The 14,026-nt window shown below is 41.6% G+C and overlaps 1 protein-coding gene across 1 annotated transcript in view; it reads right to left on the bottom strand.

The window, feature by feature from the left end:
* The window catches only part of GSR (glutathione-disulfide reductase), a 35,632-nt gene extending 29,948 nt beyond the window's left edge, over nt 1–5,684 (bottom strand). The window contains exon 1 of the mRNA XM_049866733.1: nt 5,259–5,684. Coding sequence (XP_049722690.1) covers nt 5,259–5,561 — 303 coding nt within the window. The 5' untranslated portion in view covers nt 5,562–5,684. The remainder of the gene's footprint in view (nt 1–5,258) is intronic.
* Nucleotides 5,685–14,026: the final 8,342 nt, after the last annotated feature.

Below are 14,026 nucleotides of genomic sequence, written 5' to 3'. Positions count from 1 at the left end.
AGAAATTAATTTTCTCACAGTTTAGGAGGCTAGAAATCCAAATTCAGGGCGTCAGCTCCAGAGGAAGGCTTTCTCTCTCTGTCAGCTCTGGAGGAAGGTCTTTCTCATCAATCTTCCCTGGACTAGGAGCTTCTCTGAGTATGAACCCTGGGTCCAAAGGACACACTCTGCTCCCAGTGCTTCTTTCTTGGTGGTATGAGGTCCTGAACTCTCTGCTTGCTTCCCTTTCATCTCTTTTAAGATAAAAGGTGGTGCAGGCCACACCCCAGGGAAACTCCCTTTACACTGGATCAGGGATGTGACCTGAGCAAGGGTGTTACATTCCACCCTAATCCTATTTAACCACAGGCAGAGATTATAATTTATAACACATAGGAAAATGACAAAATGGAGGACAACCACACAGTACTGGGAATCACGGCCTAACCAAGTTGACACATATCCTTGGGGACACAATTCAATCCGTGACACAGAGTCTTACCATCCTTGCTTCTAAGGAGCATTCTGGCTGTACTTCTTTAAGACAGATTTGTTCATTCTTTTGGCAGTCCATGGTGTATTCAATACTCTTTGCCAACACCATAATTCAAAGTCATCAATTCTTCAGTCTTCCTTATTCACAGACTAGTAGGCTAGAAGTCCGAATTCAGGATGTCAGCTCCAGTGGAGGGCTTTCTCTGTCGCCTCTGGAGGAAGGTTCTTATCATCAATCTTCCCCTGCTCTAGGAGCTTCTCAGTGCAGGGACCCCGGGTCTAAAGGATGCGCTCTACTCCAGGCACTACTTTCTTAGTGGTATGAGGTCTCTCTGCTTGCTTCTCTCTTTCATATCTCAAGAGAAATTGACTTAAAGCACAACCTAATTTTGCAGATTGAGTCCTGTCTCATTAACATAACTGCCTGGAACCCTGCCTCATTACCATCTTAGAGGCAGGATTTACAACACAAAGGAAAATCATATCAGATCACAAAATGGTGGACAACCACATAATACTGGGAATCACAGCCTAGCCAAGTTGATACACATCTCTGGGGGACATAATTTGATCCATGACAAGACCAATCCTCAATGGGATGAAAACAACGGAGACCACGTAGTGTTTCATAAAGCTAAAAGTACTCAACTTGAAGGACCGTCCTTTATTTGAAATTTAAGCTTCCTACTTTTTGTTAAAATACCACTCTTGAAATAAATAACAGTGATAGTAAATGAAAGTACTCTTTTAATGGTCATTGCTTAAAAAAATGAAATTAAAAGTCAGCTCCTTATGTCAATTCCCCATTTAAAAAAAAAAAAACTGGGCAGTGTAATTTGAGAATCGCTGGATTAGGGGAATTCCAAAATCACATCCGGCTCTATCCCTCCAAGAATCTAAACTTTCATGGCGGGAGGCTTAAAACAAAACAAAATGAACACTCTTTATTTGTGTTTTGTTTTGTTTTGTTGTCACAAAAATATTTCATGGAACATTTAGAAAATACGTATAACAGTTAAAATGTAAGCTCTCTGAGGACAGGGATTTTTATCAACTTTGCTTATTGTTGTGACCCCACATATAAAAAAGTACCTGACACATAGTAGATGTTCATTAAAATTTGTTGAACAAATGAACAAAAATAAAACAAAAGCAAAACATACGATTGCTAGAGGATTCTTATTTGAACATGACAACTTAAAAAATTTACCAAGCTTCAGAATTAATATATTTTAGTTGGGAAAGAACTGATTGTAGAGTCAATCTTAAAGAAACTTCTATTTGGACTCCCCAAGGGACATGTCTCAAGAGTACTGCTTACTACAAAACCACTATTACTATGTCACTTTCCTGCTAAAAACTTAGCACTGCTCACCGCACTTCCAGAACTTCTACATTTTTTACACAAACCACCCATCAGCTTCCCATCTCTTACTTCTACCAGAGACACACTCTGCTTCAGTCAACCTAAATTATACAACATACTTGGTCTCTATGCTTGGCCAAGGAGTCCCTGGCTGGTACAAATAATTAAGGGATTCATTACCAGCCGAAAGGTTGGCGGTTTGAACCCACTCAGGGGCACCTGGGAAGACAGCCCTGGTGATCAACACCCGAAAAGTCACAGCCATGACAACCTTATGGAATGACAAAAGCAAAATAAATAACAAAACAGAAAAACCTTATGGAGCAGTTGTACTCTGTACAGGCTGGGTTACCATGAGCTAGAATAGACTTGAAGGCAACTAACAACAACATGCCTTTGCCACTGATGCTGTTATTGTTGCTGTGTGCCAGAGTCAATTCTGACTCATAGTGACCCTATATGACACAGCAGAACTGCCCCATAGGGTTTCCTGGGCTATAATCTTTATGGGAACAGATTGCCAGGGCTTTTCTCTGAAGGAACTCAGCCACTGGTGAGTTGAAACTGCTGACCTTTCAGGATTAACTTGGAAGTAACACCAACAAGTCAAGATACAGTTTTCTAATCAGGACAGCTTCTGTCCTGCCTCTGCCCTGCTCAGTCAAGCGTTACAATGATCCTTAGCTCTGCCAACAACTGCCTGGAGGCAACCCACTCCACCAGGATGCCACCAGCTTGAAGGCCCTCAGCTCTCTCAGGTCAGCATATCCCTTTAGCTCTGCAGACAACTGCCTAGAGGCACCCCCCTTCATCGGCAAGCCTCCTGCCTAAAGGCACTTCGCATTCCTGCTCCCTGGGTTGGCAAGCCACTGCAACCATCCACCACCTCCTGCCTCTGCCATCTTGTGCCATCTTCAGTGTTACAGCTCTCTGTCTCCTGGGTCTAGGTTCTCAGTGCACGGACCCCAAATCCAAAGTACTTGATCCACTCCTAGTTCCTCTTCCTAATGGTAGTGAGGTCCCCCTCCCCACTTATGGGATTGGCTCCTTTTAAGCTCAGAAGAATGGCAAAACTGACCAATTGCCTTGTTAGAGTTCCATACACCTTTATTTGTATGGTCCCACCCCCACAAGGGTTTCATGCACCTTATTTGCATTATTAGCAGGCTGTCCAGTCCCTTTGGCAGGCCATAAGCACCTAATCTGCATAGTCCTACCCAATCATTGTGGGAGTTACCAGACCATGCATGGCTAAAAGAGCCATATTAAGTAATTCATTATACTGCACATATCTTACCAATTAATCAGCCTATACTTACTCCCTTCCTTGTAATTCAAACCAAAAGCCAGTTTTAGAAGAGCCCTAATGAAATGTAATATAAAATGTTAAACAGGGAATTTCCCAAAGACATCAATGCTTAGATGGAAATAAAAATTGCTTCAGCATAATGAGATGAGCAGGGCCAGGCACTCTACTCTGTAAAGCAGCAGCCCTTTGCTTGTTCGGGAAGTAATTTAATCTCTCAGTGTGTTCACATTCATTAACCACACCAAACCAAACCCACTGCTGATGAGTTTATTCCAACTCATAGCCACTCTATAGGACAGGCTAGAACTGCCCCACAGAGTTTCCAAGGAGTGCTTGCCTGGTGGATTTGAACTGCCGACCTCTTGGTTAGCAGCTGTAATAACCACTACCCCACCAGGGTTTCCACATTCATTAAGAGAAGTCGAAAAAGGATCAGCCTCTCTTTTAAATTTATTTTTGGTGAAAATTATATGCAACAAAATATACAACACTTCAACAATTTCCACCCGTACGATTCAGCAACAACGGTAACATTCTTCAAGTTGTGCTACCTCTTGTAATATCTTTTTCGAAAGTATTTCACCATCTTTAACACAAACTCACTACCCTCTAAGCTTCTCATTTAACCTTTCGAGCTGCTATTGTCAATTTGATCACGTACAGATAATTCTTTAAAAGAGCACAACGTTCAAGGGGTCAAATCCTCTTGATTAATACCAGTGGAACCAGGCAATGGCAGCAGATGCCACAGGCAGATTATGACATAAACAGGGAAGGAGGAAAACAAAGAAAAAACCAGAGGCACAGGGTGAGAAGTTATCAAGTGCTCTCACCAGCTGCCCTGGGGGGCCTCTTAGTGGTGCCCCTCAATCTGAATTCTCCTAATCTTCTAGATTAAGGTGTCAAAGTCCAAATTAATCAGAATTTTTTCTTTCTCCTTATTTTCATTTTCATTTTGTATGTGAAAAATGAACACTGGGCAATGGAGTCAGCCCTTTCCTAGCTGTTAATTTTGAGTTTCATTATTTCACAAGCGGTTATTGAGCAAGGCATTTTGTTAAAGTGATAAGAGGTAAACAAACATAAGAAACCCATCCTTGCCCTGAAGGAGTTCCCAAACATCAGTCTCCAAAGGAATTTAGGGAACCCATGCCCCATCCCAGATTACCCTCGGTTAAAGTATTTTAACATTCAGCAGCAAGTACCTCGCTCAAGTCTTGTGATTAAAAAGCCACACCAGTATCTTGGAAATAAAACTTATTTTAAAAAATCCTGAATAGTTTCTGTATTTGGGGATTTGCAGCCTTTTTTTTTTTTTTTTGTAGTTTTCAAATCCGCCCCCAAACAAGGCAAAAGGCCTGAGAACTCGTTTAATAGTCAATACTTCCTCAAGGCAACCTGTATTCAGCGGTTCTCACCTGGCTTGCATTCAGAATCACCTGCGGAACTTCTAAAAATCCCCAAGGATCAGGCGACACCTCACACCCATTAAATCAGAAGCCCTGGGAGCAGGACCCAGGCAGGAGAATTTTTTCACACTTTCCTCAGGTGATCTAATACGCAGCCAGGTTGAGATATAGCGCCATAAATCACCTGCCCTTGAAATTGAAGACATGAGCGGGAATCGCATTCCTCGAGTACATGACCCCCTACACACACACACACAGCGCAGCTGCAATTTTCCCAAATGCAGTTTTGTGGTTTCGTGGATCTACTATTGAGAAGATCAAGCCTGATACACAATCCTTATTCTCCCGCCTTGAAGAGTGAGGATGCAAGAAAGTTATGTTAGACCTAATAACCCACGGCTGTCTTTAATGGGTTCAGAGCTGTGAGCACACAACTCTCTTTCCCACGAAGCTCCGGAGGCCGCAGGAAAGCCCCTTTACACCTCTGTCATCTGAACGTGGTGGGGTCCTGACCCGAGAGGGACTAGTCCTGAGATGCGGGGTGGGAAAGAGCAGCGTTGGAAGCCCACCCTCGGGGCCTGGACGGCGGGGATTGCATTAGCAAAGAGCCCAGGCTAAGCAGCGAGAGAAAACGAGGCTGCAGGACGCAGCGCTGCAGCGACAGAGGTGGGAGAAGCGCTCGGTGGGAGCCGGTACTCACGCAAGTGCCGCCCAGTTTGTGGCTCTCCACGACGGCGGCCCTGGCGCCCAGCTCCGCCGCCCGGCGCGCGCTGGCCAGCCCGCCCGAGCCGCCCCCGATCACCAGGTAGTCGTAGGAGGTCACAGCGCCGGCGGCGGGCGGCGGGCACTGCGGCTGCGGCTCCTGCTTGCTCGCCATGGCGCGGGAGAGGGCGCGCGGAGCGGCGGTGGGCCCGAGGCGCGGCAGCAGGAAGCCCAGAGAGGCGCGCGCCGGCCGCCGCCAGCTCGGCCCCGTGCTCGCGCTCAGCCGGGGCAGCAGGGCCATGCACGCGGAAGTGGCGCGCGGGCGGCGGCCCGGGGCGGTGCCCGGGGCGGAGGGGGTGCCCGGCGCGAACGCAGCCTCACCGTGACTAAGCACCTGGCTGGGGACAGGGGTCGGGACTCGCAGCCGCGGCGCCGCGGGACGGAAGGAGGAAGGGCGGGCCGCCCACCTGCCCCGCCGCCCCGGGAGCTCACGAGCCGGCCTGCGAGGCGGGTCTTGGCCCGCGGCTCTGCCCAAAGGGAGGGCGAGGAGCTGGGAGGATTGGCCAGGCTCTGCCTTCGCCCGGCGCTTGTAAATGGGATCTAGCGGAGGGTGGTCTCTGAAGGCCTGTGGGGCGAGGAAGGGGGACGCCCTCTCTTGTTTCGCCCGGCTTTTCCTGAGCGGGCGCCCTGAGAGTCGCCAAGCCCCGCCGACTTCTCCAGAAAGGGCGGTTGACCCTCCGTTGTTTTTCTTTGGGATGGCGCTTCTCAAAATTTGATCTGCATACTATCTGGAGTGCTCCTTCTGGCCCTAACCCAAATCTCTTGAATCAGAATGTCGGGGGGCGGGACCCCGGAATCCACATTTTAAACAACACGCTTCGACCTCCCCCCCTCGCCTTTTCAGGCGATTTTTAAGCCTTTTCGATGAAGAAACATTGAACAACGGGATGAATTTGATTAAGGGTTTTTGTGATTCATGGATGGAACAAAGATAAAGAAGATAGAAATACAAAAGCGTTTTCTTGCCAAGCTTTAGAGACTGGATGTTCTCTTGGAATATTTGCAGCTAACAACTACCCGGGAGAGTAGTTAAGTGCGGCTTTGAGTCTGTGTGGTGATGGGCCACAGTCCTGCGCCCATGGCCCCATGTCATCTGAGCACAAGGCTAAGCTCATGAGCAACGGAACGAAGGTTCGAATCACAGAGAAACCAGGCTGACCACACTAAGAGAAAAATGACACACCACCACACTCAAACCAGAATGGGATCCAGTTCCTCTTTTTAAGCGGTTTTTTTTTTTCCCCCTATTAAAAGGTAATATAAGGAAAGAAGGGAAATTTCTTCTAGCAGAATGCCAAGTAATAAATACAGTATAGAAGGAACAACAGATTTAGAAAAAAAATCACTGTTTTGGAACCATCGTTGTGCTAATTGTTTTAAGAATCATCAGTGAACGTTAAAACCATTGGGCGACAGTTAGATGAGGAAAAGGGTGTTTACACAGTCTCAGAATATGTCTCCACAGATTTCGTGTTGATCCCAAAAGGAAAAATGGTAGCTTTACAGAGAGCCAGACACCACCGTAACCAAGTGATCAAAGCTAACAGATATTGCCAGTAATGAGACAGTTGTCATTGTGTGCCTCATGATGAGATTCAGTAAGAAGGGTACAACTTCACCTACATAGTATTGCTACCTTAACCTGAATCTAGTCCTGAGGTAACCTATAAACCGAAATTGAGAGAAATTTTACGAACAACTAGCCTATACTCTTTTTTTAAAACTATCAATGTCTTGAAAACAAACAAGGCTGAAGAGGTATTCCAGGTTAAAGGAAACTGAAGAAATACCAGAACTAAAGGCAAGGCCGCCTTAGTCCTGGCTTTCTGGGAAGGTGAACAGGTAGCCATATCCCATGTACTGGAAGACTTTAGATCATATGTAAGTTTTGTGTTCTTCAGGCAAAGAAATGTCAACCGAAGTAAAAATTCAGTTAATGTAGTTCATAAGAGCTAGTTTCAGGATGATAATAAATACTGAGAATGACAAAGTTATTCAAGTGTGGCAATCTAAATGACATCATTATTAACCAGTGTTATTAGCAGAGCTTTTACACAGTTATTTCACCTTGAATTATTTCATCAAGAGTTTTGTTTTGAATCCTAGGTAAACTTAATTTCCACAAAGACATTACAAAATATGTGTCAAAATAATAAACCAGTAATTAACATGTATTAAGCACTGCTTAAGCTCTTTATTAGATATTATACCAAGAGTTATCCCCTTTTCAACCCAAGAAATAAGTACTATTGTTTCTTCTTTTTATTTCTCCATTTTATAGATGAGGAGACTGAGGCTTAAAGGGGTTAAATAACTTGCACAAGGTTAATCAGTCAGTATATGGCAGAGGAACAATTTAAATCCTTGTTGCCTAACTCTAAAGCCTCTTCTCTTAACCATTGAATTGATACCATTATAAATAGTGTCTTATAATGAAAATAGAGGCCCCCAGACTTTATTAAAAAAATTTTTAACAGCTTTATTGAGATATAATTCACATACCATACAATTCATCATTTAAATTGTATAATTCAGTGGTTTTTAGTATATTCACAGATATATGCAACCCATACCACAGTCAATTTTAGAATATTTTCATCATCTCAAAAACAAACAAACATAGCCTTCTGCTATCAACCCCTATTATTCCCTGTCCAACCCTAAGCAATCGCTAATTTACCTTCTGTCTCTGTCGATTTCTCCATTCTGGATATTTGATATGAATGAAACCCAATGATGTGTGCTCTTTTGTAACGGTCTTCTTTCATTTAGCATAATGATTTCAAGGGTCATCCATGTTAGCTTGTGTCAGTACTTCCTATCTTTTTATGGCTGAATAATATTCCATTGTATGTATATACCACCTTTATTTTCAGCTCATCAATTGATGGACATTTGGGTTGTTTCCACCTTTTGCCTATTAAGAATTATGCTGCTATACACATTTGTGTATAAGTATTTGTGGAGACATTTATTTTCATTTTTCTTAGGTACATTCCTAATAGTGGAATTGCTGGGTCATTTTTTATGGTAACTATGTTTAATCATTTGAGGAACTGGCAGGCTATTTTTCAAAGCAACTGCACCATTTTACATTCCTATCAGCATTGTATGAGGGTTTTAATTTCTCCACATCCTTGCCAACATCTGTTACCATATGACTTTTTTATTCTAACCACCCTCGTGTGGGTGACGTGGTATCTCATGGTAGTTTTGATTTACATTTCCCTGATGACTAATGATGTTGGCATCTTTTCATGTGTTTATGGCCACTGGCATATCTTCCTTGGAGATACATCTATTCATCTTCTTTGCCTGTTTTTAAATTCGGTTATTTGTCTTTTTATTATTGAGTTGTAAGAGTTTTTAATATATTCTAGATACAAGTCCTTTATCAGATATCTGATTTGCAAATATTTTTTCTGATGATTTGGATTGGTTTTTCACTTTCTCGATGGTGTCCTTTGAAACGGTTGTTAATTTGGATGAAATCTAAATAATCTATTTTTTCTTTTGTTGCTCATGCTTTTAGTGTCATATGTAAGAATCCTGTGCCAAATCTGAAGTCAAGATTTACCCCTGTGTTTTCTTCTAAGAATTTTTTAGTTTAGCTCTTATATGTAGATCGTGATCATTTTAGGTTAATTATATATGGTATGAGGTAGGGGCCCAACTTCATGATTTTACATGTGGATATCCACTTGTCACAGCACCATTTGTTGAAAATACTATTTTTTTCACCATTGAATGATCTTGGCACCCTTTCAAAAAATCAGTTGACCATTTCGTTGTTGTTAGTTGATGTAGAGTCAGTTCTGACTCATGATGACCCCATGTGTTACAGAGTGGAACTGCTCCCTGGGGTTTTCTTGGCTGTAAGCTTAACAGAAGCAGATCGCCAGTCCTCTTCTTCTCCGGTACCACTGGGTGGGTTCGAACCACCAACCTTTACGTTAGCAGTTGAGAACAAACTCTTTGTGCCACCTAGGGATCTTGCACACGCAGTGTTATTTCTGGATTCTCAATGCTGTTCCATTGACTTGTATGTCTGTCCTTGTGCCAGTACCACAGTACCTTCATTACTGTTATTTTAAAAATAAGTTTTGAATCGAGAAGTGTGAAAACTCCCACTTTGTTCTTCTTTTTCAAGATTGTTTTGGTTATTCTGGGTCTCATGCAATTCCATATGAATTTTAGAGTCAACCTTTCCATTTCTACAAAGAAGTTACCAGAATTCTGATAGGGATTGCATTTAATCCTATAGATCAATTTGGGGACGTTACTATCTTAATAATATTAAATCTTCTGATCCATGAAAGTAGGATGTTTTTCCTTTTATTTAGATCATCTTTAATTCTTTCAACAATTTTTTTTGTAGTTTTCAGAGCATAAGTTTTACACCAGCGGCTCTGTGAGAGAAAGATGTGGCAGTCTGCTTCCATAGAGATTTACAGCCTTGGAAACCATATGGGATCCCTATGAGTCACAATTGACTTGATGGCAGTGGGTTTTTTTTTTTTTTTTTTGGAGTTACATTTATTCATAAGTATTTTATTATTTTTGATGCTACTGTAAATGGAATTGTTTTCTTAATTCCATTTTTTGGACTGTTCATTGCAGATGTATATAAATGCAATCAATTTTTTTATATTGATCTTGTATCCTGAAACCTTGCTGAACTTGTTTATTAGTTCAAAAGTTTTTTAGTGGTTTCTGTAGGATTTTCTAAATACAAGAACATGTCATCTGTAAATGGAAATATTTTTACTTTTTCCTCTCTAGTATGGATGCCTTTTATTTCTTTTCCTTGACTAATTGCACTGGGTAGAACCTCCAAGACAGTGTTTAACAGAAGTGGTGAGAGCGGACATCTTTGTCTTGTTCTGGATCTCAGGGAGAAAACATTCATTTTTTCATCATTAAGTATGATGTTAGTTGTAGATTATTTGCAGATGTAATCAGGTTGAGGAAGTTCTTGTGTCTAGTTTTGAGTGTTTCTTGCTTGGTATTTAATTTTGTCAAATGCTTTTTGAGTCTATTGATATAATCATGTGATTTTCATTTTTTTATTCTGTTGATATTATATTAATTGATTTTTGAATGTTTAACCAACCTTGGATTCCTGGGATAAATACTGCTTGGTTGTGGTGTATAATTCTCTTTGCTGGATTTGACTTCCTAGTATTTTGTTGAGGATTTTTTACATCCACATTCCTAAGAGCTATCTGTTTTGTTTTGTTTCCCTTGCGATGTCTTTGGCTTGTTTTCAGGGTATCGGGCTAAAACTGGCCTCATAAAATGAGTTAGGAAGTGTTTCCTTGTCTTCTACTTTTTGGAACAGTTTGAGAAGGATTGGTCAACCTCTCTGAGCTTCTGTTCCTCCTCTGCAAAATTAGGGCAATAGCTAAGATTTCTTAAGCACTTACCTGTGTCTCAGTATTCTAAGCACTTTACAGCCATTTTCTAAATTAATTCTCAAAACCTATTTTTAGTCCCTGCCCAATTTATCAATCTCATCTTCATCTTGGATCGAAACTCTTGATTAGGATGTTCCAAACACCCTGGTCTTCTGTGTTTTTTTTACTTGCTATTTTTTCTGCCTGGAAGATCTTTTCTCAGATCTTTACAAGATTGCTTCTTTCTTGTCATTCAGGCTCCAAGCCAAATATTACCTTCTCAGACAGGCTTTTGCTGATTATTATCTAAAACAGTGGTTCTTAAACATTAGCTTGCATCAGGAATAGAGGAACTGTTAAATTTCTGAGCCCCACCCCCAGGATTTGTTATTTACCTCCTAGACACAGGGGAGAGAGCTGTAACACTGAAAAAAAGCATGAGGTGGCACAAGATGGCACAGCAGCGTGAGTGGTGGGAACCAGGAACCAGCGTGAGGTTGCTGCAGTGTGCTTGTTGACCTTGGAGTGAGAAAGCGCAGAGCTCTTTCGGGCCAGAGAATTATGGCAGAATGGGGTGCCTCCAGGCACTTGCCAGTGGAACTAAAGAGTTGTAACACTTTCTCGAGCAGGGCAGAGGCTGAGAGAAGGCCCGGTGGCGGGCATGACTAAGAAGCTGAGATCTGTCTTGGTTGGAAGCGGTCTGATTCATCAACTGTATCCTGTCTCCTGAGTTGTATCTTTTACTTCCTAGTTGATCCTGATCCCGAGGTATAGCCTGTTACTCCCCTAATAAATCACACAATCATGAGTATGGTCTGTAATTTCTGTGTGGCTATTGCAACAAATTATTGACCCCAGGAGAGAAGTAGAGAATGTGTGGGGAGGACGGCTAGTGTCAGAAAAGGTGAAAAGGTTGAAGAGTGGAGGTATGTCTGACCTCTACCTCACTGGGATCAGCTTTGTGCTTGTCTGATGCTATTAGATTACAGTTGTCCATTACTCTGCCAGTTGTTCATGTTTATAAAAGCTCTTTGTATATTAGGAAAATCAATCCATTGCCTCTCAAGTGTTGCAAAGTATTTGTCTTTTAAGTAATAAATGTAAATGTTTATATTTATGGTGGACTTTTATTTCTTTCAGGATCCCTGGTAGTGCAGTGGTTAAACACTCAGCTGCTAACTGAAAGTTGACAATTAGAATCTACCAGCCACTCTGCAGGGAAAAGTTGTAGCAGTTGCTTCCATAAAGATTTACAGCCTTAGAAGCCCTATGGGGCAGTTCTACTCTGTCCTATATGGTTGCTATGAGTCAGAATCAACTCGACGGCAGTGGGTTGGGTTTTTTGTTTGTTTTTTATTTCTTTATAAATGTTTTCCATCTTTCAGTAGACAAAATTAAGATTTAACATTACTTCAGTTTTTAAAAACTTTATTCCTTGGCTGGGTAAATATTCACTATATTCACTAGTTCAAAGATAAAAACTATACCAAATACCAACAACATACTTTAATGAGATGGAAAAACTAATCATTAACTTTATATGGAAAGGAAAGAGGCCCTGGATAAGTAAAGCACTATTGAGGAAGAAGAATAAAGTAGGAGGACTCACACTACATGACCTCAGAATCTACTACACAGCTACAATAGTCAGTACAGCCTGGTACTGGTATAATGACAGACACATTGACCAATGGAACAGAATCAAAAACCCAGATGTAAATCTATCCACCTATGGTCACCTGATCTTTGACAATGGCCCAAAGTCCATTAAATGGGGGGAAAGACAGTCTTTTAACAAATGGTGCTGGCAAAACTGGATGTCCACCTGTAAAAAAATGGAACAGGACCCATACCTCACACCATATATAAAATCTAACTCAAAATGGGTCAAAGACCTAAATATAAAACCAAAACTATAAAGATCATAGAAGAAAAAATAGGGTCAACATTACAGGCCCTAATACATGGCATAAATAGCATATAAACCATAACAATACACAAATACCAGAAGACTTCACCAAAAGAGTAAAAAGAGAACCTACAGAATGGGAAAAAATTTTGGGCTATGACAAATCTGACAAAGGTCTAATCTCTAAAATCTGTTAGAAAATCCAACACTTCTAAGACAATCCAAGACAAATAATCCAATTAAAAAAAATGGGCAAAGGATATGTACAGACACTTCACCACAGAAGACATTTAGGCAGCTAACAGACACAGGAGGAAATGCTTGCTATCACTAGCCATTAGAGAAATGCAAATCAAAACTACAATGAAATAACATCTCACCCTGGCATTACTGGCACGAATCAAAATAACAAATGTTGGAGAGGCTGTGGGGCGCTCAGAACACTTTTGCATTCCTGGTGGGAATGTAAAATGGTACAACCATTTTGGAAAATGATATGGCACTTCCTTGGAAAGCTAGAAATAGAAATACCATATGATCCAGCCATCCCACTCGTAGGAATATACCCTAGAGAAATAACAGCCATCACAGGAATAGACATATGTACCCACAGATATATGAACCCATATTTGTTGCAGCACTATTCACAATAGCAAAAAGATGGAAACAACCTAAGTGCCTATCAACAGATGAATAGATAAACTATGATACATACACACAATGGAATACTATGCAAAAATAAACAACAGTGATGAATCTGTGAAACGTCTCACACATGGATGAATCTGGAGGGCATTATGTTGAGTGTAATAAGTCAATCACAAAAGAACAAATACTGTATGAGACCACTATTATAAAAACTCCTCGAAACCTCGAAAGGTTTACACACAGGAAATTAAAAAACAATCTTTGAAGGTTACCAGGGAGGGGAGGGGTGCAGAGGGAAAAACACTGACTAGACAATAGATAAGCAGTAATTTTAGTGAAGGGTAAGACAGTACACAATTCTGGGGAAGTCAGCATAACTTGACTAAGACAAGGTCATGGAAGATTCATAGACACATCCAAACTCCCTCAGGTACCTAATTACTGGGCTGAGGACTGGGGACCATGGTCTTGGGGAACATCTAGCTCAGTTGGCATAACAGTTTATAAAGAAAATGTTCTACCCCCTACTTTGTAAGTAGTGTCTGGGGTCTTAAAAACTTGTGAGTGTTCATCGAAGATACTCCACTGGTCCCATCCTATCTGGAGCAAGGGAGAATAAAGAAAACCAAAGACACAAAGGAAAGATTAGTCCAAAGAACTAATGGAGCACAAGTACCATAGTCTCCACCAGACTGAGTCCAGCACAAGTAGATGGTGCCTGGCTACAGCACCGACTGCTCTGACAAGGGTCAC

Source organism: Elephas maximus, chromosome 22 (assembly GCF_024166365.1).
Source record: "Elephas maximus indicus isolate mEleMax1 chromosome 22, mEleMax1 primary haplotype, whole genome shotgun sequence".
NCBI lineage: Eukaryota > Metazoa > Chordata > Mammalia > Proboscidea > Elephantidae > Elephas > Elephas maximus.
Note: the sequence above shows the minus strand (reverse complement) of the source record. Positions and strands in the feature narration are given on the sequence as shown.